We start from the raw sequence: 25,393 nt of genomic DNA, 5'->3' as shown, positions 1-25,393 counted from the left end.
CGGCGGCGCCTGCTGCTACGCCCTCACCAGCCACTGCTTTGCCCGCAGCGCCCTTGCCTGCCGCTGCTGCAGTGCCTGTCCAGCCCAGCTCGCCTGTCTTGCCCGTCCAACCTGTCTCTCTGGCAGCACCGCCTGCCGCCACGCCTGCGGCTCCAGCTGCGGCTCCGCCCCCTGTTCTGCCCGAGCCTCCACCTGCTGCTGCTCCCGTGGCTCCTGTTCTGGCTTTGCCTGCGCCTGATGCCCCGGCCCAGTATCTGCCTGTCCCGGTCCCTGCTCCAGTCCCCGAGGAGGTCCCAGAGAGTCCGACCACCGCTCCTTCCTCCTTGGAGGAGGAGCTCGAGTGGGACCCCTCGGGGGACCTCCCTTATGACTCCTTTGCCCTTACCCCAGCAAGGCCGACACCCTTCAAGACCCCGCCTTTCTGTGTCCCGAAAGGGGAGGGGACACAAGCGCAGGGCCGGGGCCCCGCCCGCCCTGCCCCTTGGCTCGCCCTCGTTTGCCTTGGCTGGGGCTCGGGGTGCGCCTGCAGGTCCTGCGGCTCCAGGTCAGCTGTCGCCTGCGGGTCCCCCTCCGACGCCTCGTCCCCTGGCCTCGGTCCCGCCTCCAACTCCTCGTCGGTCGCCTGCGAGTCCCCCTGCTCCGGTGCGTTGTCGGACGGCGCCTTCCCCGGATCTGGGTGCCCCGTTGCCTGCTCCGGCTTCCCCCTTGTCCTTGCTTTCGCTGGTGCCCCCTCCGACTCCCTCCTTGTCCCCTTCGTCTGTCCCTCGGCCTGTCTCCTTGCCCCCTGTGTGGTCCCCTCCTGCTCCTGCCTCCCTGTCGCCTGCGGCCCCTCCGGCCGCTGCCCGTCGCCCGCCTTGGCTCCCTCGGGCTCCCCTTTTATCCCCCGTCCGTTCCTGTCTGGCCTCCCTTGTCTGCTCCTCGTCCCTTTGTCCCTCCTGTCTCTGCTCCTCGTCCCCCTGTCGTGCCTCCGTTCACTCCTGGTCCTTTTGTTCCTCCGTTCTTTGTGCCCTCTATTTCTCCCTTCCTGGTCTGTTTGTCTGCGTTCCCTGTTCTGTGTCAAGGTCTTGTCGTGGCTTTTGCCCTTGTGCCTGTTCTGTGTTTCTGTCTTGTTCCTGGTGTCCCGTTGATGATTTTTGCTCTTCGGTCTCGTCTGTCACCTCCCCTGAATAATCATACCTCTGGGCGCGCCTATTGGGGGGGGGGGGGGGGTCTATCACGCCCGGCTCGTACGATCCTCGTGTGTGCCACGTCCCTCATTACATACGTGTACTACCCCGATTGTAATCACCTGTTGCTTGTTCAGTTCAACCTGTCTTGTGTATTTAGTCCATGTTTGCGTGAGTTTCCCTAGATCTGTCATTGGTGATGTTTACTGTTCGTTGCTGTCTGCCCTGAATAAACCCCCGTGTTATAGTATTCACGGCTCTCTCGCCTGATTCTCCGCTCGCCCGACACGGAGCGTAAAACAGGCTTTTTCTTCCTTTCAATTCTGTATATGGACATTATAGCGCAGGGAGATCAAGTTTCCCTAAAACATTTTTACTCTCACAGGTGATAAAAATCAAGTGTTGCTGTTTTAATTATTCTTTTTCAAAATTAAAAATCACCTTTTGGTGTGGCTGTTTTGGTTACCCTGACTGAATGGCCAATTGAACATTTCCTTTCTGTTGTCAGTTGTTGATATGTCGGTCCTGGGTGAGTTATGTTTGGCACAGTCATGTTTTATTGTGGTCTCCTTTTGCAGTTTAATGAGTGCAATAAATGTTTTAAATTCAAGGAAAAAAAATCGTTGCAGATAATCGTGATCTCAATTCTAAGCAAAAGACTCCTGAGTCACATTTTCTTTCTAAATCGTGCAGCCATACCCGCACCTCCCTGCAGGTTGCTTCTGACCATCTGTGGTCTTGCTCCCGTTTTAATGGTCACCTTCAGAAGCCACAGGCAGGAGGAGCCCAAGATTGGGCCCATCGTCACAGCTGAAATCTGTCAGACTGCTGCTTTCACTGTATTTTGAAGTTTTCGGCTCATTCTGACTAGATTACACTCTCCTTGCTGTCAGTAGTGCCAATTTGTCAGAGCCCTTTTCTAAGATACTGAATGATGGATGGATGGATGATTAATGTAGCAGGATTAAATCTTTCCTGGATACTCTAGGGCAGTGTTTCACCACCCAGTCTTCAGGGACCCCTAGCAGGTCCACATTTTTGCTCCCTCCAGCACAACTGATCCAAACAAGCAAAAACACTGAATACCTGGTGCAGGTGTGTAGGGAGCTGGGGGGGAGCAAAAACCTGGACTGTGTTTCGACCTGACCGCTTTTATACTGGTTGCTCTGGATTTGACGCAAAGTAAACAAGGAACTGCCTTACAATTCACAAACCAGAGGGAACCGGAAACCAGCCTGATGGGATTCCTGTAAAGTGCCATTACAGGGTCATTTTCTACAGCACAAAGTCTAAAGGGCAGGGCAAAAACATTACACCTTTCTTTAATCTCCTCTCACTCAATGGCACTTATTAGTAAGAAAGCACTTATTGCCACATTAAACATTTTTAATTGAAAACGCATGCTGCATCATCCCGTCCCCTAAATTAGAGTACAAATGTTTGCATAATTTAATACATACACATGTTTATATACAATTATGTATGTATTCTTAATATAAAAATCTGTGAGTGTTTCGTGTTTGTTGGGTTTGCTGGTTAATTCAGGCTTCCTCACTTTGTGTTAGGGTTTCGTTTTTCCAGAATGACCTGCTCAGGTTCAATACAGCATATCTGTCTTGCCTAAGTATTAGATAGGGACCTGTAAAGGGGGGCGGGGAGTGAGAACAATTAAAAATATTTGGAACATATTTGGGTTGTTCTGGGCTGTGGGCCAAATATGATCTGCTTTCAAGTGGCTCAAGATCTATACAGTAGCAGCCCCTTGCAGTTAGGTAGGCAGTAGTTCCTTGGATTATAATTTTATTACTTTATGGTTCTTTTTTTTTTTTTTGAGCTCCTGGCCATTCCGTATAAATTTTAGTTTCTTCATTGGAGTGTTATTGCTTTGCTTATTTACTGGTTTATGTATAGCATGATAGCCAGTATTTGATGTACTGGTCGGCACTGCACTCAATTATTCAGTTCAAGGGAGAACTTTTGAAAACCATCCTTAAGAATTGTAAGCCTATTTAAGATTCTCTTCTGTACATCTTACGGATATTATGATTTAAACAAAAAGTGTTTGTGTTGATTTTATTGCTGTAAAAATAGGCGGATGGATCATGGTGGGGGTCAAATCTTTGTGTGTGTGTTTGTGCGTGTGCGTGCGCGTGTGTGTGCGTGTGTGTGTGTGTGTGTGTGTGTGTGTGTGTGTCCTTGATAAATTTTGCCAAGCGAGGTGTATTGCTCATCATGCAGTCCAGATTGTGTTTCTGAGACTGCCCTGAAATAGTCGGTATTTTTAGGGGGGGTGGAGTTGGTTTTTGTCATTTTTTTTTCGCATGGGGGTGGGGGGTGGCATCCCATTACACCTCGAGCCCTAATAATAATAATTATAATAATAATAATAATGGGGAGCTAACGCTCCTCGGATCCCTAATATGTTTTTTTAATGGTGAAACATACTTTGTTTACATGCTAACACTTCTGCTGCAGGAGACCTGTGTGTTTGTGTTTGAGGTTGGGCTATGCTAGCGTGGCTGCCGGGACCGTCCCTGCAGGCCGCTGTGTCTTCCCCTTGGTGTCTCCCATGGTGGGGGAGGTAATTAAAGGCCCTCTTTCTCCTTCAGCTGGACTTTGGAATACCTTGAGAGCCCACAGTTTTATGTGACGGTGTCTGCTGGGAGTGGCTCCTCCCTCAACCGATGGGAATATAATCCCAGGTTGGCTGGGGGGCGCTGTGGTGAAAAGTGTCACACGGCGTAGGACACGACCAGGGAAACAGGCGAACGAGAGCAGGAACGGGGTTAAATAAAAGGGTTTAATGGGAGAACGCAAGGGCATAACAGGGGAAACCACGGCACTGCAATGACGGAACTAGGGAAACAAGCTCTGACGTGGACTTAAATACATAGAACTAATACAGACAATTGAAAACCGACACTGGGAATCGACATGAAGTTAACGAGGGGGGCGTGGCACAGGAGGACCGGCACGATCGGGGTGTGACAAAAAGCATGTCAGAATTGTTGGAATATAGTCAAAAGGTGGATACAGAGCTGCTAGGATTCGGATAGCACTGTGCTGCAAGTGCCCTATATTTGTATGAATTATGTTTAACTTGTTCTGGTTTTTAACACATTCCATGTGTTTCCTCTTACCTGACAAGCCTGTGTTCTCTGTGCATATTTATGCGTTATGCTGGCCGATAACCTGCAGATGATTGATTTGAGAAGATGTATGAAATATCCTTGACCTGTACTGATGAAAATTCCCATACAAGTGGTCATCAGTAACACAAGCGTTGTTTCTTCCCAGTTGTTCAGAAGTTAAATGACCATAGGATTCCTTTACGGGCATCACTTCGCGAAGGAAATTTCCTGACACTTCAGAAATGTATATTTGAGAGCAAAGATTTGTCTGGTGTTTATATTGCTGTCAGTTGTGTTTTTGTTGATTTTATTTATTTTTTTCTCCCCCACCACCTCAGGTGCGAAGCAAAAGGATATTTCAAAGGAGGAGGTAAGGTGGACCAAGTTCTGAGTTTAAAAAGTGACAGTTCTAGTCTTTCTTTCATTTCTAAGGACGAGGCGTTGTGCATTCTAGCAGAAGTGACTGGCAAGCAACTAACTGTTGCATGGAAATACCGATGTCTGATTTGTTGGAACCCGGCAAAGTGGCTAGAATGGCCTGTAGAATGTGGCAGGGGGTCCAGACTGTATCTATCAACGTGCAGGTTCTGTCTTTTTCCAGTTCTCTTTTCTTATATGTTCAGGTCTTCAGAGACGAAAGAAATGGCAGTCACCAGCGAGAGGCCAACAGGTCACGGCCTTGGAAGCCCGAGGTATGAATTCCATGTCCCCCCCCCCACCTCTCTTTCGGACAACCCGGGGAGCCCCCTATGGGCACAAACGGTCCCTGCGTCATCAACACACCTCGCTTCAGGTCGCTATCACGCTAGCTGTATCCCGCAGTGAACATGTTGGGATACAGCCACACTTTATCGTAACGCATATCTGTCTTGCAGGATATTTGTGCCATAACTCACATACTGAACAGGTTCTTCATGTCCCCCTTGTACACAATGAGGAAGTTGTACATCTCATATTTCCTAATCGGTTTATAAGCATTACACACTATGAATCTGCACCGATGTGCAGTCAAAGCATTTGTTACCTTGCTGTAGTCAAATGGCTTTAACTTGGTATAACTTCATAGCAATTATTACATCTGGTTCTTCTGGGTATTGTAACATGTGTTCTTTGGTCCTGCTCATTTAAAGGTAACAAAAATATCTCCTTCTTCCTTTTTCCTGCTGCAGTATATGGGAAAGGCTAATTTGCATGTCTTTGAAGACTGGTGTGGCAGTTCCACTCACCAGCTCCGGAAAAATCCCCACTATCCCCTTTACCCTAACGTGAGTAAATCCCCTACCAGTTTATTCACAGGTGTAGCATTGGGCGATATATCGAGTTTTTAAGATGTATTGATATATTTTCATATGAGATATAGGATGATACAATATGGTTTATATCAATATAATTCATATTGATTTAAAATTATAAAATAATATATGCCGGTAGTTTATTTTTGAGCCAATTTTTTTCATGCACATATATGGCTGTCTGTTAATAAAAGTGTCTGTGTGACTTTGGGGACATTTGGTTTTGACTTGGAACCGGTTTCTTTGTTATTACTTTATGGGAGAAAATGTTAAGATAAATATGGTATATCGCCATTCTGCTAAATGGAATGGGCCCATATCACCCAGTCCTACACAGGTGCAAAGGTGCTGGCTTGCATCCTGGAAATTGCACACAAGACTTGCAGTAGCACTGGTTTGACATAATCAAGCGTGTTAATAAACAGAGTAGCTGCTGGCTTTAAGTGCACAGCAGCATTAAGAAAATGCAAAAACATTTAAAAAAACACTATTATTTTCCCAGTTTTTTTTTTGCGTTTTTGCACTTTGAGGCTGACTGACTTGTTCCAAAGTGGAAGTGCATTTGTGGTCCGGTTCCGTTTTTCCTGGATAGACCACAGAGGAAAATCCTCCAAAGCCAGCCAGCAGGTGACTTCCCTGATTTTTTTTAACATACAGTAACTAGCTAGTTTAGCTACACTAAATCCTTCTGTGTGTCACAGCAGACAGCAGACATTGTGGTCCCTTGCAAGTGTAGGCAGGACTGTAAATTAAGCCCCACCCACTCGCCCACGGCGAGTATTTTTAATAAAGGCTCAGTACCAAAATCTGAGCACTACCCCGCTGGCCAGTAAAAAAACATGCCTGTCAGACTACATTTTTAATTAACTACCCTAGTTTGCCCTTGTGGCAGATATTCCTAAGTTCTACCTGTGAGTGTAGGCCAGCCACCTAGCTAAACTAGGACTATAAATGTTAAACCTAGTTCATACTTTATGCCTTCCACGTGCGCTTTTGTGTACTTATGTACGTCTGGGGACGGTCGTCTGCGCGGAAGCTTGTGTTCATACCATGGATGTAGATGGTTGTGGTTGGCGCATGTGTACTGCAGTGATATTCTTCCAGACCCGCAGAGGGCAGATGTTGCCTAAGTCTGAATGAAGCTTACACAAAAGTGGGATGACATAAGGTTTATAACCCTAAGTTTCAAGTCGTCTTGGGTTTTTAAAATGAGAAACAACTTTTGTTGTAAAACTACGTAACTGATGTCGGCTTTGTCTCACAAACAATATGGACAGTAAATATGTTTACAATTTACGATTTACCTCTGCCTGATCACATTTCTCATTGAAATACTATTCGATTCTTGTGATAAAATATTATTTTTTGGGTTGAAATCAATAATAATCAAGCCATACATGGAATATATGTAGCCACTAAGAGATCAGGTTGGGAAAATATTTTTTTTAAATAGTTTTGCGATCCCACTACACTTGCTCACTTGCTACAGTATTTGCTGCACTGTGATGGCAAGGATAAACCTAAATAATGTCTGCGTGTGCACTTCATGTTCAATAGCCCAGCTGTCTTGTTTACAGTTATTGGTGGTGAATGGACACAGTGCAGCCATTAATAAGTACATATAAAAACACATATATGAAAGTTACATGGTGTGCATTGCCCCCCATAGTTTAATACTTAAAGCACACGCAACTGGCCATGTCTGTATCGTTTATGCTTATACTTATTAGTCGATTAATTCTATGTTTTGTACTTTAAACGGACACTGTACAGTTGTTATTTGTAACGGAAAACTATTGTGAGGGATCGCAAAAGTATTATTATTGGAAATAATTATTGATACTTTATTGATCCCCTTGGGGAAATTCTCTTTAAGCCTTTCTCAACTTGCTCTCTGTAGGTGAGAGCAAGCTGGCCGAAAAGGGCAGTCACCCATAGCAGCATCCAGGGAGCTGGGGGTTAAGGGTCTTGCTCAAGGACCTGCAGATTTGCTGAGGCCGGGCCTGATCTGGCGACCTTCTGATCACAGGCGCTGAGACTTAGCCCTCTGAACCTCATGCTGCCTCCCAATCAATAATAATGCAAGGGAACATAAAACTTTTCCAAAAAATATTCTCCCACCCTGACCTGTTAGGGGGTCTGTAGCAATATAGCATTAATCTTGAACAAATATAGAGGAGAAAAGGTTTCCGGAACTATTGATATTTATTATTTTGAGCAGAAGAAATTGAAAGGACAAAGTTTACACACACGCCACCTACTGGATATATCTAGTCAATGATCTTGACGCAGTCGACATACATGGTTTCCGCTAGATATAAAAAATCTGGGCTCTGCGCGCACCGTCCGCCTCCAGCCCCTGATGACGATGTTTACATCACGTCCCCTCGTCTGCAACTGTAAGCTCATGTGGAAAAGTGAAGTATGAATTAGCCTTTAGTGTTATCTGATCTTCAAGAGAAACAAACAAGGGTAAACTGTGGGAGCTTATCCAACATGCACAAATGTGCATCAGATTTGTCTTCTGTGGTGAAGTGGCTGTAGAGGTACGTTTATGCTTACCTGTATGATCTTACAACAGTGTCTTCTGAGACCCATCTATGCTCTCTGTACTTCCCTCAAAGTTTTTTTTCAAACCGTGCCAAATGTACCCATGTAAAGATAAACATGGCATATTGTAATACATATTATGTTTTTTTCCCTCCTGCTGTTGGTAGTTTTTTTCTGCATGTGACCAGATATAGGAATATTATGGTTGACATGGCTTGATTGTGTGTTCAATTTAGCTGATGCATCCATTCATGTATAATCAGTTTTTCATGTTTGTAATAGTCAGGTGATTTCAGGCTGTTTCCCCCCCACAGTCCCGAATCACAGTGAAAAAGCTGGCAGTGTCACCCATGTGGACCAACTACGGCCTCAGGATTTTCGGATACCTCCACCCTCGCAAAAGTGGTGCGTCCCAGCTTTCGTTCCCACCTACATCGGGGGCCCAAAGAGCCACTTACCACCATCTTCCTGCTACTCATGTAATTCTGTAATTATGGTTCCAGCAATTAGCAGTTTTGGCATTTACAGCTTTACTTTGGCTATTCCATTCTCTATGGGCCGCAGTCCAGCCTGAAGGAGCTTGCTGACAGAAACACAATTCAAGAAGATTGACAGAGGATTCTCATATTTAATATTTAAAAACCAACATAACTCAAAAACACTATGCATAGGTATATAAAAATCGAGTTGTGGGGGGGTCAAATCTTCGTGTGTGTGTGTGTGTGTGTGTGTGTGTGTGTCACGGTGCGGGGCAAGCGAGCCGGAAAGCAGGCGACTGGAGCCGTAAATACGGACAAACAGGGTTTTAATTGAGACGGAGGGTAACCAGGCAGGAACATTCACAGACACTACAATGACAGATCTGGGGTACACTGACTTAGACACGGACTAAATACAAGAGACAGGATAAGGGTAACGAATCACAGGTGAGAACAATCAGGGAATCACACGAGGTAACGAGGTGGGCGTGGCACACATCGGGAGCGGACGGAGCGGGGCGTGACAGAACCCCCCCCCAAAGGCGCGCACACCGGGCGCGCCCGAGAGGAGGCGACGGACGGGACCGGGGAACAGGACCTGGAAAACAAGAACGAAACCATCAACGAGACCAGGGAAACAGGACAGAGACACAGAACAGGAACAAAGACGAGAAAAACGACAAGACCTGACAGAGAACAGGGAACGCAGACAGGCAGACAGAAAAGGGTGACACGGAGGGGACAGGGGAGACCAGACCGGAACGGAAGGAGGACAAAGGGGAGCCCGAGGGAGCCCAGGCGGGCGACGGGCAGTGGCCGGAGGGGCCGCAGGCGAGAGGGAGAAGGGAACAGAAGGGGACCACCCAGGGGCCAAGGGAACGGGACGAGGGAGTGACGGAGGGGACACGGAGGGAGCAGAAGGGAACACCAGTGCAAACAGGCAGGAGGGGGAAGCCGCGGCATCCGACGCACAGCCGGAGCAGGGGGGCCCGGAGGCGGCCGACACGGAGCCGGAGGCGGGACCGAGGACCGGCACCGAGGATCCAGGGGGGGGACCCGGCGGAGACCGCCGACCCCGAGGCGCAGGACCCGCAGGCAGCCACCGAGCCACAGCCAGGGGCCGAACGGGCGAGCCAGGGGGCAGGGAGGGGGGGACCCGGACCCGATGCCTGTGTCCTTGTCCCTTACGGGACACTGAAAGGCGGGGTCCCGGGTGGTGTGGGCCTTGTCGGGGCAAGGGCAAGGGAGTCAGGAGGGAGGTGCCTGAGGGTGTAGGCTCGGGCAGAGCAGGGGGCGTGGCTGCAGGTGATGCAGCTGGAGCCGCGGGAGGAGGCCGGGCAGGACGGGAGGAGCGGCCTCAGGCAGGGCCGCGGGCAGGACAGGCGAGACAGGCAATTCAGGCGCCGGCAGGACAGGCGAGACAGGCAATTCAGGCGCCGGCAGGACAGGCGAGACAGGCAATTCAGGCGCCGGCAGGACAGGCGAGACAGGCAGGTCAGGAGGGAGCGCCTCGGCGGGTGCCTCTGGCGTGCGGCCAGCAGGGGGCGCATTGAGTGTGCAGTCAGCAGGGGGCGCCTCGGTAGGTACCTCGGGCGTGCGGCCAGCAGGGGCCGCCTTGGCAGGCATCGCCCTCACGCGGCCAGCAGGGGGCGCCTCGGCGTGCACCTCCGTCGTGCGGCCAGCAGGGGGCGCCTCGGCGGGCACCTCCGTCGTGTGGCCAGCAGGGGGCGCCTCGGCGGGCACCTCGGGCAGAGCGGCTTCCCCCGCTGCAGGCGGAGGTGAAGCCAAGCCCTCGGGCAGAGCTGCAGCAGGCACCACCAATTCCTGACCAGCAGAGGGCGCCGTGGCGGGCGCCGCCATCACGCGGCCAGCAGGGGGCGCCGCCATCTCAGGCAGTGTCGCAGGCAGAGTGGTGGCAGCTGCAGGGACTGCAGGCAGAACAAGCAGGACAGGCGGGTCAGGCAGGACAGGCGGGTCAGGCAGTGCTGCTGGCAGCGCGGCCGCGGACAGAGCGGCGGCAGCAGCAGCAGGCGGTGCCGCGGACAGAGCGGCGGCAGCAGCAGCCGGTGCTGCTGACAGGTCCGGAGCAGGCAGTGCGGCCGGTAGGTTCGGCACGGGCGGCAGGAGGGGCACCGAGCGAGAAGGCGTTGTCCCTTTAAGGGTTTTAGGGACCCGGGGAATGGAGTCTCTTACGATGCAAATTCCGCTGTGCCCCAGACGCTCCGGCTGATAAAAGTAAGCTTCCATCGGAGGTGGCTTCTCCGGATGGGAGCTCGCCAGGCGTGTAGCGGCGGTGTCATCCCAGGCGGGGAGTAAAGAGCAGGCTCCTAGGTAGAGCGTTGGGGCTGCTTCCGCCAGCTCTCTGCTCCGCTTCTCCCGGCTGCTCGTTACGCGCTGGCTCAGGCGGCGAAGGCATTTCCGTGCCCTCGTCAGCGGGTATTCCTGCCCGGCTGGGCGTTCCCTACCGAGCAGGTCCGTGCCTTTGTTAGCCTGCTCCAGGGCTGTCGGGTCCTCCTGGACCTCGGGCTGGGATTGCCAATACACGAAGTCTTGCAGCAGTTCGAGCCGGTGGTGCTCGGACTGCTGCTTCGTGCTTTCGGGGAGATCTGTCATTCTGTCACGGTGCGGGGCAAGCGAACCGGAAAGCAGGCGACTGGAGCCGTAAATACGGACAATCAGGGTTTTAATTGAGACGGAGAGTAACCAAGCAGGAACATTCACAGACACTACAATGACAGATCTGGGGTACACTGACTTAGACACGGACTAAATACAAGAGAGGGTAACGAATCACAGGTGAGAACAATCAGGGAATCACACGAGGTAACGAGGTGGGCGTGGCACACATTGGGAGCGGACGGAGCGGGGCGTGACAGTGTGTGTGTAAAAAATAATTTTCTTTCTGACCAGCTCAATTTTAAACTTGACTAAATATTTTGTCGGACGCAACAGCTAAGCAGCTCATCGGGAATTCTCCCAAGTCATTTTTATAAAATTGTGTTTCCTTTTATAGGGACCAAAAAATCCAAAAAATGGAGGACAAAATCCTCTATGATTTGTGTGTAGAGTCCCTGTGCAGTGATCTCATGTTGGATGGCAGTCTCAGCCAATCCACTCACACGATCTTGTGACATTGTGGGTCGCACGTAGCCAATCCACTCACACGATCTTGTGACACTGTGGGTCGCACGTAGTTCTCCAAATCTTTAGGTTGTGCCAGGGCTCCAGACAACATTACAAGCCGCTGGCTCCTAAACCCAAAATATTTAGGAACCGCATGCTTTTTTTCAGGAGCCATAATCTCCATCACATTCCAAATGTGAAATAAATGCAAAATACTTACATGGCTCATTTTGTCTGTGGTCTACCTCACGCTGCCTTTTCTTTCTCCTACCTGAGTTATCTGATCTGCCTACTATTGCCATCTGCATTCTTATATATAATAACAAAAGAATAAATGACACAGAAATATGCAATATTATGGCTTACCAAACAGGAAATATTTAATCATCTTTGATATATATGGAATGAAACCCGATATATATGGAATGAAACCTGATATATACAGTATACAATGAAACTCGGAATATATTGAATGAAACCCGATATATTTGGAATGAAATCTGATATATATACAATGAAACTCGGAATATATGGAATGAAACCCAATATATATATACAACGAAACTCGGAATATATGGAATGAATGTCGATATATATACAATGAAACCTGATATATATGGAATGAAAGCTGATATATATACAATGAAACCCAGAATATATGGAATGAAAGCTAATGGTATCTCCCTTGGTGAACAGTGAACGCTGAAAACTGCCTAAAAAGTATAAAAAAAAAAATAATAATAATCTTTGTCGTTTATGTGATGAACAATTTCTATCTTTACACCGAATGTCTGTAAAATTTACATTTTGAAGAACTGCTGTTCGTACGCTAAAAGCTAAGATGATTTGAAAAGTATGATATACATACAATGAACGTGAAATTACAGATAGGCACTGCTTTGGTCAGCTTCGTTGGGTCTTCCACTTCAAGGCACGCGATGAGGGGGGCGTGTCACTGTGATGCCTGAAGTCTAAACATAGCTGTAGTGCAGTGTCTTTTAAACAATGAGGGGTGGTTTCCCGGACCAAGATTAAGCCTAGTCCTAGACTAAAATGGCCATTTAAATCAGACTAACAGAAATGTGCTTTCTCTGTCATGGTTTTAAAAGACTTAGTCTAGTCCAGAATTTAATAGGCTAATTTCCTGGAGGAAGACTAGAGCAACTTCAGGACTAAATTGAGGCTTAAATTAAACCTACCAGGAGGCAGGTTTAACTTCAGATTAATTTCATTTGGAGGACACATGGATTACTTGGACTATGTCAATGATGATCAGCGCTTTCCACCAGCCAGGCAAGTTCTTGCAGACAGAAGTGGCCCATTGCAACGTTTTGATGAAATAAGTTTTCGAGATCGTTTCTGCATGCATAAAGTAAATGCAGTGGAGATAATTTCACTCTTAGAACCCAGGCTTTCATCTGTGACCCAAAGAGGACAGCCTATTCCAGTTTGTCTCCAGGTGCTCATAACTTTAAGGTTCTTGGCATGTGGCACCTTTCATCGAGAAACTGGGGATTTATGTGGTGTCAGTGAACCAACAGTATGTAAAGTCATTCACAGAGTGTGCAGGGCCATTTGTGAATTAAAACCACATTACATAAACTTCCCTGATGCTAGAACCCAGGCTAACTACAAGGTACTATTCTATGAATATGGAAATTTCCCAGGAGTCATAGGTTGCATAGATGGAACCCATATTCCCATTAAGCATCCCTCTACTCCAGATGCTGAGGAATACAGGAACCGAAAGAACTGGTTTTCCATAAATGTCCAAGGTGTATGCACTCCCCAGTTAGAGTTTTCAAACATTGTTGCACGGTGGAAAGGTGCAACTCATGATTCCCGAATTTTCCTCAACTCATCTCTGTATACTGAATTTGAAAGAAGAGATCATAATGGAATTTTGCTTGGTGACAGTGGGTATGCTCAGAAGGATTTCTTGTTTATGCCATACTTGCACCCAACAACAGCTGAACAACTGCGCTACAACCAGGCTCATATGCGCACAAGGGGTTTAGTCAAGCGCATGTTTGGTATTTGGAAGAGTCGTTTTCAGTGCCTTAGGAAAACACTCAGATTCAAACCAAGTAGATGCTGCACTGTCATCATTGCAACAGCTGTTCTTCACAACTACCTAAAGAAGCAGGGATGCCCAGATCCCCCAATAGAAGAGGATGACAATCCAGATGTGCCACCATTTACAACAAACCACAGAGAAGGACTTGCATACAGGGATGCTTTTGCATTGTGCCACTTTAAATAGATCTGTTTACATTATTTAACTTTCAACCCTCTGTTCAGATCTGATACATGTAATAATAAAACCAAATATTTGTTAAAAGTGTACAACTTTTTGGTCTGGTATGTTACTGAAACCACCACAACATCCATCTTTTCTTAATAAAACAATATTTATTTCACATATTTATGTACCGATGTGACATTTGAGCCTGTTGCATTTCTCTCTCCTTCATCTTTATCTCCAGTTCTACTTGTAGTATCTTCATCTTCATTTCATGCTCCTCCTTAAGATACTTCAATTTATGTTCATGAAAATCATTAGCCAACTTTTCATGAACAGTGAGTCTTTTCTTCTGGTTACCAGTACTGGCAGACATTGCCACCCTTGCTTCTGAGGATGTGGAGGGTAAGCTGCTTTCCAATTCTTCAGTTCTGTTTTGACCTTCTCTCCTTGAAACATGAACAGTTCATACATGGTCAAATAAATACAGATTAAATGGGAAAATGTTTCACATCATATGACAGAAGCAAATAGAAGTTTGAGAGGAGAGAAACAAAAGCCAAAATCAAATTCAAATACTTAATATAGGTGCATGTGATCCATCATCTTAACTGTCCAGATGGTCATCATCTGGTATGTTCTCCAAAGGTTGCTGATTCTCCAGTATTCCTGTCAGTAACTCATCCAACACATCACAGTCTTTATTTGCAGGTCCTCCTCCAGTCTTAAACCTCTCTCTTCGAGCTTCAGCAACAGTTTTTTTGAGGTTTATTTTGATATTTTTCCACAACACCTGTATTAAATAACTATTATAAATACAACAGTGATTTTAAAAAGCCATAATAAAACTAATGATTCTTACCTGAAGTTGTAGTATTGTTCTTGTAGATGTGTGTTCATTTGCATTAAATTCATTACAAATAGATGTCCAGGCATTCCTTTTCTTTGATTCAACAGCTGATATGTGTAGTTTATCTTCGATAACAGGATGTCTCGAAACTATTTGCTTTAAAAGACTTTTCTCATGTTCAGAAAAGTTCTTTGATCGTACTCTTTTCAACTTCCATTGCCATTTGCTTCTCAGTTGCATACAATTTTAACCTTTTCTTGGTTCATTCCATGTTTTATAGGCAACCTCAATCCAGCTAATCCTGATTTGCACAGGTGGCATTAAATTAATCGAGTGTATTTTAGTTGAGGACTCCATAGTTCAGGTGTTAGTAATCTGTACTTAATCTGTGTTTCAGAAAGCCATTTTTTAAAACATGATTAACTATTCTAGATTAAGGCCTACTCCTTTCTTAATTTAATCTTGGTCCGGGAAACCACCCCTGAAGGTTTTATAGAAACTGTTGCAAATGCATGCAGCAACAGCACTGTCATGCCCCGATCGTCCGCTCCTTCCGTGTGCCACGCCCCCTCGTTAACCCTGTGTGGAATCCCCATGTGATCAGTTGTTTCTTCTTGTAGTCATTAGTCTTTTGTATTTGTCTGCATTAGGTATATTTTCCCCAGTCCGGTCATTGATGTCAGTTCTTGGTTTTGTCTTTGTTTGTGGATATATTTAATTCAAAATCATCTTAGCTTTTAGCGTACGAACAGCAGTTCTTCAAAATATAAATTTTTCAGACATTCGGTGTAAAGACAGAAATTGTTCATCATATAAACGCCAAAGATAATTAAAAAAAAAAAAAAACTTTCATTGTATACATATCGGTATTCATTCCATATATATCAACTTTCATTACATATATTCCGAGTTTCATTGTATATATATCGGCATTCATTCCATATATATCGGGTTTCATTCCATATATTCCGAGTTTCATTGTATATATATCAGGTTTCATTCCATATATATCGGGTTTCATTCAATATATTCAGAGTTTCATTGTATATATATCAGGTTTCATTCCATATATATCGGGTTTCATTCCATATATTCAGAGTTTCATTCTTGGCCTAAAGTGTGCCAAGAAAACATCCCCCACACCATTACACCACCACCACCAACCTGCACAGTGGTAACAAGGCATGATGGATCCATGTTCTCATTCTGTTTATGCCAAATTCTGACTCTACCATTTAAATGTCTCAACAGAAATCGAGACTCATCAGACCAGGCAACATTTTTCCAGTCTTCAACTGTCCAATTTTGGCGAGCTCGTGCAAATTGTAGCCTCTTTTTCCTATTTGTAGTGGAGATAAGTGGTACCCGGTGGGGTCTTCTGCTGTTGTAGCCCATATATATCAGGTTTCATTCCATATATATCGGTTTCATTCCATATATTCCGAGTTTCATTGTATATATATCGGCTTTCATTCAATTTATTCCGAGTTTCATTGTATATACACTCACCTAAAGGATTATTAGGAACACCATACTAATACGGTGTTTGACCCCCTTTCGCCTTCAGAACTGCCTTAATTCTACGTGGCATTGATTCAACAAGGTGCTGAAAGCATTCTTTAGAAATGTTGGCCCATATTGATAGGATAGCATCTTGCAGTTGATGGAGATTTGTTGGATGCACATCCAGGGCACGAAGCTCCCGTTCCACCACATCCCAAAGATGCTCTATTGGGTTGAGATCTGGTGACTGTGGGGGGCATTTTAGTACAGTGAACTCATTGTCATGTTCAAGAAACCAATTTGAAATGATTCGAGCTTTGTGACATGGTGCATTATCCTGCTGGAAGTAGCCATCAGAGGATGGGTACATGGTGGTCATAAAGGGATGGACATGGTCAGAAACAATGCTCAGGTAGGCCGTGGCATTTAAACGATGGCCAATTGGCACTAAGGGGCCTAAAGTGTGCCAAGAAAACATCCCCCACACCATTACACCACCACCACCAACCTGCACAGTGGTAACAAGGCATGATGGATCCATGTTCTCATTCTGTTTATGCCAAATTCTGACTCTACCATTTAAATGTCTCAACAGAAATCGAGACTCATCAGACCAGGCAACATTTTTCCAGTCTTCAACTGTCCAATTTTGGCGAGCTCGTGCAAATTGTAGCCTCTTTTTCCTATTTGTAGTGGAGATAAGTGGTACCCGGTGGGGTCTTCTGCTGTTGTAGCCCATCCGCCTCAAGGTTGTGCATGTTGTGGCTTCACAAATGCTTTGCTGCATACCTCGGTTGTAACGAGTGGTTATTTCAGTCAAAGTTGCTCTTCTATCAGCTTGAATCAGTCGGCCCATTCTCCTCTGACCTCTTGCATCAACAAGGCATTTTCGCCCACAGGACTGCCGCATACTGGATGTTTTTCCCTTTGCACACCATTCTTTGTAAACCCTAGAAATGGTTGTGCGTGAAAATCCCAGTAACTGAGCAGATTGTGAAATACTCAGACCAGCCCGTCTGGCACCAACAACCATGCCACGCTCAAAATTGCTTAAATCACCTTTCTTTCCCATTCTGACATTCAGTTTGGAGTTCAGGAGATTGTCTTGACCAGGACCACACCCCTAAATGCATTGAAGCAACTGCCAAGTGATTGGTTGATTAGATAATTGCATTAATGAGAAATTGAACAGGTGTTCCTAATAATCCTTTAGGTGAGTGTATATCGACATTCATTCCATATATATCGGGTTTCATTCTTTATATATATATATCGGCTTTCATTCCATATATTCCGAGTTTCATTGTATTTATATCGGGTTTCATTCCATATATTCCGGGCTTCATTGTACATATATCGACATTCATTCCATATATATCGGGTTTCATTCCATATATATCAAAGATGATTAAATATTTCCTGTTTGGCATGCCATACAATATATCATGTGCGATATGTAAGCAAGACAGCTGGGCTATTGAACGTGTGAAGTGCACACACAAAGATTGAAATATTAATTAACATTCACCTGTAAAGAAAGCTGGAACACCAAGGGGTGCGGCTCTTGCTGAAAGATATTACAGCCGGAGAACTGAATATAAAGCTAACTTTACTGCAGTATCATAGTTAGGGTTTAAACCCAAACCCACTTTCGGGTATACCTCTCTGGTGTTCTCGCTTGATGATGCATATGAGGATATACCGATCTATACTGAAATATTCCAGAAAGTGGGTTCGAGTTTACCACAGTGTCACAGTTAAGATTTAAGCTTAGCTTTATTTGCAGTTTTCAAATGTTCTGACATACTTCATCAGAATAGCATACCGTTAATGCAAATTTATCTATCGGTATGTCATACTTTATCGGCATAACATGCCTACATATTTTAGGGAGCTATAAAAGGAGGAATTATGTATAAGAGCAAGATCTGATGACTGTGACAGGCAGGGCTCTCAAGTCTCGCGCATTAACCCTGAGATGCAGCTTTCGCCCCTAATGTACTATCACTTCAAACTTTTGATGAAATTTGAGACCAAAGCGTGTGATAGGTATGTCACTATCACCAGTTCTGCGCCATAGGGGCTTTGGCAGGCAGCCTCGTTTTCAATTTGGTCGCCATTCCCCAGAGCACCAGGGTATCCCAATAGTTTTTGCCTTTTTGTTGTGTTATTTTTGTGTCTATTAGGGTAACCCGTTCTGATAACGTAAAACACACCTTCAGCCGGGGATTTCCATTCAAAACACGGTCATCTGACTTTCTGATAACTTCGAAATTTCCTCCCGATCTTACCGAAAAATTTCACTCATTAAAACCTTCGTTGGGACAATAAAGGTAAGCAGAATTATTCTTCAAACTATGATAATTATATTTCTTAGTTAGTTTATTGTATTTAGGCGTATTTTGAGCAAAATTTATCGATCAGCAGTTCACTTTTTTGGATCTGCCGCGAGAGCCGGCCATGTTGTTTTTTGGTGAACAGTGCAGCAAGAGTTTCAGCATGGAATTTACAGCTTTAAAATGATAATTAAATAATTATTTGTTTTATTTTCAGTGCATCTGAGACTGTTAGGCAAGGAATAAGCTTTCTAATGATAACTAGTTTATTAAAATCTGATAAACAATAACAGAGTTATGCTCATTTTTCTGAACACCATAAACAGGTCACAAAATCAAGTATGGTTCTCCATTGTTTTATCTGTTAATAAGTGGACGTTAATAAGCCTTAATTGGCGTTACAAAATATCCTATAACTTTCTTGCCATTCATCACAGAAAGAAGTTCTTGGTATCATTGGAAAGGTCTTATCAAGCCCTTCTTTTGTAAAAATCCAACAACTTTGAATTTTTTTGTGACATACCTACATGTGAGCAGAGTGGAGCTGCAGGCTGTTGGCTCCGCCCGATCCTCCGCTCTAATTCGCACTACCCGCTCAGCTCAACACTGCTCCTCGCTCCACTAAAATTATGTCCTGCTCCAGTCAAATCGCTCCACCCTTGCTCCAATTTAAAAGAGGGACAAATAATCTGCATGCTTAACAAATGTCATCTTAAACCGAAGCCTTATATGATAAAGAAATACAGTGGTACCTCGGTTCTCGAACTTAATCCGTTCCGGACTCCGGATCGAATCCTAAAAAGTTCGAGTTCTGATCGAATTTTCCCATAAGAGATAATGGAAAACCAATTAATTGGTTCCCGGCTCCCCAAAATTACACCTAAATATGTTTTTTTTTTTTTTTTAGCATTTAGACACAAAATCAACAGGAAAAAACAAGCAGAGCATTTTTTTCTTAATGGCTTCCAAAACGATAAAGATCTTATCCCAACATTACCCCTGTCCTGCCCCGATTGTCCGCTCCTTCCGTGTGCCACGCCCCCTCGTTAACCTCCTGTGGGATCCCCATGTGATCAGCTGTTTCTGGTTGTTGTCATTAGTCCTCTGTATTAAGTCCGTGTTTCAGTTTGTTTCCGCAGTCCAGTCATTGGGTGCGTTCGACTTGCTTACAGCGCTGTCTTAAAGCAACGCATTCTGATCCTGACGCAATGCATTACGGTTAGATGCATTTCGACCTCTCACCCGGCTGCACAAACTGGAACCGCCTCCGTGACGACACACCTTTGCCCTTATTGGCTGAAGAGTTTAGTAACACGCATGACGTTTGTATCCCAGGCAGTTTCGATGCGTAATCTGCTATTTCCCCCGAATATCACGTAAAGCAGTGAGAACTGGTTTTCAGTTAATCTACCTGGTAAAATAAAATTTAAATAAATGACATAAATGCTCTAATAATACACATATTTTAGTGGTTTATTTATTGTTAGTTACTGTAATGTTGCGCTGCTTTATTTGGTTAATCGTCCAGTTTGCGAAGAAGGCATTCAAGTAAGAATTGCATTGTAGTATGACTCATTTCCTGGCGCGTACAATTTATATTAGGTCAGCATTTACGGTTAAACTTCTGATATTCAGATCGAGTTCTAGGTCAAAATTTGTTTGTTGGACTTTCAAGAAATTCGAGTTCTAGTGAGTTCGAGAACCGAGGTACCACTGTATGAGCAACGAAAACATTGCCACTAAGAAAAGAAAATATATTATTTTTAAACACCGTATAGGCAACAACGGACAGGTTTGGCAATGGCATTCCACACAAAAATAGGCTTAAAAATAAAGGAATCAATGGGCTTAATAGCCTAAAGAATATACAGGCTAAGCATCCACGTTTTAAATTCCTCAATTTTTTTCTGTTGATGTTGCTGCCAGGTCTCTCTATAAAATACATTTTAACTGACAGCGTTACGTGAAATTAAAAAATCCTATTAGACCTACTTTGAATGACAAAGCTAATTTATTTGATTACCATTATTTACTTTATAGGCTTTTATACTTTAATTTACTTTATAGACTTGATATGCTACAACCATATAAAACTTGCTCACGTTTTGCTCTGGCTTCCGCCTTTTCGCGTAGCACTCTCATGTTTCTGAGAAAAATGATTCCAAAGTGAATCTTTACTCACTGAAACAGTTTCACCACATTGTTGTTTTTGCTCTACATTATTGTCATCTATACGTTTGATAAGAATAGTACATTTGTATGATCTATCAGTTTCCTTTGTGAAATACTTTGCGAATTCCATCTCGGCCAATTTGTGTAACAGTCTTGATAATTGTACAGATGAATTCTGGGTAGATTTGGGCACGCCGCAGAATCCTAGTGTGAGCGGTATCGGAGCGAAATTGGAGCGAGACAGAGCGACCGCTCCAGCCTAAATTAAAAAACCGCTCCGCTCTCTGACCAAATTCAGCCCGCTCCGCTCCTCGCTCACGCTCCGCTCCACTCCGCTCACATGCTTTGCTTGAAACCCTTGCTTAAAGTCGCTGGCGTTGAATGGACGCAATGAAATTAATAAATACGTATAAGCACACATAAAATGCGAGTTACATGGTGTGCATTGTCCCCCATAGTTTAATGTTTAAAGCACATCTTGCGAGATATGTCTGTATCATTTAGGTTTATACTTATTAGTCGATAAACAAATTCTATCTTTTGTACTATAAACGGACACAGTGCAGTTATTAATGGTAACGGAAAAGTATTGGGGGTCTCGCAAAAGTCCATCCCACCTTTGTCGGGAATCCCTTTTTCCCCCCAACCATGGACTTTCTTTTCCACTCAATGTCCAACGCAAGAATTTGACCAAACCCGCCCACTAACCACAAAAATTTACACGCAATTTAAATGCGACACAAAATGGCGCAATCTTAAAAACTCCCCTGTCCTCATCCTGCCATCTCCCTGCTGCCTGCATATTGTCCGCATCCTGCCACCGGAACTGCAAGCATCAAGCTCTTTCCATTAATGTATCCTCTCCACCTACAACAGTGCGCCCCTATGGGGTCTGGTGCCCTCGGGTTTGGCCGGGTCCCGTGCTGCCACTGGCAGTGACATGTACACTCTAAAAACTGCTGGGTTAAAAACAACCCAATTTGGGTTATTTTGGTAACCCAGCGCTGGGTAAAAAAGGGACTAACCCAACGCTGGGTTATTTTGACCCAACAAGTTGGGTTACACGTTTAACCCAGCATGCTGGGTTGTGATTTTTAACCCAACTATTAGTTAAAAATGACTACACTGCTGGGTTGAATGTAACCCAAAATGGGTCAGAAATTTAATCTAGAAACTTTGGTGATTAAAATTACTAAAATAAAAACAATTCTACAGCAATACATACTTCAGTAATGGAATTTTATTTATGACAAAACATGTAAAAAATGTGTCCATATGAATTTAAGACATTTTCCCATCTCCACCTCAGCATTAAGACAATTTCTATTAAAATGTATCAAACTATCACAGAAACACTGTGACTGAAGTCAGTAACAATGCATCAGACTGAAGTCAGACAAATTAACTTTAGAAAAACACAATTTGAAATATGAAAACTTTTCATAACATTTACATCATGCATAAACATTAATATATCCTGAGATATACAGGAATCATCAGTAAGAATCAATTGCAATGTAATTGCAGAGTAGAGGAAAAATAAAAGTATGTAGAAGTAATAATGAAAAAGCATTTAACTGACTGAAGTCAGAAAGATTAACTTTAAAATACAAATTTGTGCATAAACATTAACATATCCTGATATATATAAATCATCAACTGAAAAAATATGTAGAAGTAATAATGAAACGGCATCAAACTGACTGAAAAAACAAACAAAAAAAAAAACTTAAGAAAATACAAATTTAAGATTAGGAAAAAATAGGAAAACATTTTATAACTTTCCCATTAACAATTATGTGCAAACATCAATATATCCTGAGATATAAAGTGACTGAAGTCAAATTTACTTCCAAGAAAATATGTATTTAAAATATGAAAACATTTCAAACGTCCACTGCAGCAAGTAATGTACTTTGCTCAAATGCTGTGCCATTTATTATAGCAAAGGCTTGAAAGCAGTGGTTGTCTCCAAGCATGAGAACATAAGAAAATTCAATGGACTCTTCTGAACGAAGGTAATCAGCCATATTGGTCCCAATCTGAAAAAAGGAAAAATAAATAAAAAAGAAATGGTATAGATTCATTAAGAACTCAAAAATGTGTAAAAGTTAAATAACCTAAAAAACCTTTAGGAGCATTAAAGACCATAACACACCAAGCTATCAGCATTAGTTAACCACTGACCATGGCCTTAGCACTATGCTTAGAAAATGTCCGTCGAACATGCTTAGTTTCAAGCCTCCTTTAGCCTGAGCTGAGCTCAGACATTCCCGCCTGCATCAAACCATTTACAGGATTAAAGAAATTACATGTTCGTAGTAAATTAACATCGTTTGCTGTCGAATGTACAACTAAGTCAAACGAATTGAACGAAATGTACCTTACAAGCAGAGCGGGAAATTTATGTGGATGTGCTGACAAAATCAAATTAGTTAAGTAAACTCCGCTATATCAAAACCGTATCTAACATATACAAAAGTAATATTTAAAAATTTTACGTTATGGCGGAGCACGGCCGTCGCTTAGTCGTTAGGTAATCTCAGTTCAACTGACCGAAAGCCTAAAATTTGCGTGTATATATATTATACAGTAAAGCAAATGTTTTATTTATTATGAACATTGTTAAATACACACTGAATAACTTACGTTTCAGACAGAATTTCACTGGCTTCCCTCTAAAGACGGCGCAAAACACCGTCAACTCTCGCTGATGTCCCTGGATGTTGACGTGACGTGCGTGCTCTCTTTCACGTCCGCGTTCCCAACCCAGCACTGCTGGGTTATAGATCAAGACCGATTTTCAACCCAAATTGGGTTAAATCAACCCAACTTTGTTACCCAGCAGTCTCAACCCAGCATATGGGTTGAAAAAACAACCCAGCGTTTTTTAGAGTGTAGATGCTGTAACCCAGCACACTTTCACTGAATATCCCTGAGTCTCTGGGCTTGTGTGCAGTGATGACCAGGACATCTGTCACAGTGCAGCAACACTCATCCCCGTAACCTGATCTGGGTGGAAGCTGACTCCCCATTGTGCGCCCGTGTGCCTCTGCATTTGGCCCCAGCGCCCACATATAACAACATCACGTTTTATTCTTTAGTGCCTTCCATTGTCTCAGGTCTTTTTTAGAGTCACAGGGACTCATTTAGAGAGGTTATGTATGTCATTGCTGTGCGTAAATAATTTTCCCACATCGTTTACATAACTGGCTGTCAAAATGCTCCCTGGAGCATCATCAGTGTAGGCTAGACTGGCCTTGTTCTACGAGAAGCGGTCTAAATGCTTATCTGAGTAGCCAAGTAACGATTGGTTCAGAGAGAGAACCAGTCAGATTGTAGAGGAGGTGGAATCAACCAATCAGATGTTGTGGTCATGACTAATGTAGTTGCTTCCTACACAATCTGATTGGTTATTTCTCTGAACCAGTCATTTTTCCTTCTGCCCTCAGAACATTTTTGTGTAAGTAAAACGTGCCAAATGTAAACGAGCGTGATAAATGTAATAGTGATCCTAAAGGGTATGTACTGCCTGCCCCCCCCCAAGGTGAATACCTGTTTGCTGTGGCCTCTGATGATGGTTCTGAGTTCTGGCTGAGCCTGGACAGCAGCCCCCTGAATCTACACCTCCAGGCCAGCGTGGGAAGGGTAGGTGGTGAAGGGGGAGACAAGCGACGCACCTTTGAGAAGCATGCAGCTCGTGCTGCGTAATGGAGGCTGTTTCTGGGTGACTCTTTTCTTTTTTTCACAATGCCTCAAATTCTGTTGCACATTTTGTTTATATAACATTGTACATGGGTATGAGACTGTTTGAGACCCTGGTATTTAAATGTGAATTTATAGGTTCCCTGCAGCCAGTCAGTTACCTGTTGTTTTGTATCTTAGTTGTAGCACAACTCTTTTGACATGACATTTTTAATTATGCCCGTAGTAGCAATTATATTGGCATTAGTTAATGGTTATGAGGTTTAAACAGGGGTAATAAATACACAGGAATCTGTCTTAGATTGCATATGGCTTGCTTAATACATCAGATGATGCCACACATACAGTCGCTCTTTAGAACGCCTGTGGCCTTGGCATGGAGCCGATGTCGTCAGACGGTGCCCAACCTTCTCAGGGTGTTTCGCCCCTTATCCGCTACACCCTCCAGTTGGCAGGTCGGCAGTGGTGGCCAGGTCACTGCCCATCAGCTCCAGGCCTCCAGTCCCCCTCCTCCCTTCTAAACCACAACCAACAAGAGGCTCTTTCTGCTGCCTCTCCAATCCTGCGCACAGCTGTCTTGCGGTCCTTGCCTGATACGCCGAGTGTAGTGAGCACCGACCATACAGACTGTGCCAGAAACCCCCTACACCCCACCTCCACTGGAAACAGCCACGTTTGCCATCCTTCCTCTCTGCACTCCATGATGAGGTCCTGGAATTTCAGATACTTCCTCTCATGGGCCTCATCACAGCCTTCTTCCCATGGGACAGTCAGTTCTACCAGGATGATGATCTTCACCTGCTCTGACCAGATGACTATGTCAGGTCTCAAGGTGGTCTGGACG

General features: G+C 44.4%; 1 protein-coding gene across 3 annotated transcripts in view; it reads left to right on the top strand.

The window, feature by feature from the left end:
- LOC111845648 (beta-1,4-N-acetylgalactosaminyltransferase 3-like) overlaps positions 1-25,393 on the top strand; it is a 60,398-nt gene that overhangs the window by 10,674 nt on the left and 24,331 nt on the right. For 2 of the 3 annotated variants that reach the window (XM_072709807.1, XM_072709811.1), the window contains exons 2-6: positions 4,636-4,667; positions 4,921-4,989; positions 5,467-5,562; positions 8,454-8,544; positions 24,392-24,492. In XM_072709807.1, coding sequence (XP_072565908.1) covers positions 4,636-4,667; positions 4,921-4,989; positions 5,467-5,562; positions 8,454-8,544; positions 24,392-24,492 — 389 coding nt within the window. Of the gene's footprint in view, positions 1-616; positions 643-4,635; positions 4,668-4,920; positions 4,990-5,466; positions 5,563-8,453; positions 8,545-24,391; positions 24,493-25,393 lie in introns of those variants that run through there. The other variant, XM_072709813.1, reaches the window with a different exon arrangement.

The sequence above is a fragment of the Paramormyrops kingsleyae genome, chromosome 1 (genome assembly GCF_048594095.1).
Source record: "Paramormyrops kingsleyae isolate MSU_618 chromosome 1, PKINGS_0.4, whole genome shotgun sequence".
Lineage (NCBI taxonomy): Eukaryota > Metazoa > Chordata > Actinopteri > Osteoglossiformes > Mormyridae > Paramormyrops > Paramormyrops kingsleyae.
This window is presented reverse-complemented; position numbering and strand designations above follow the sequence as displayed.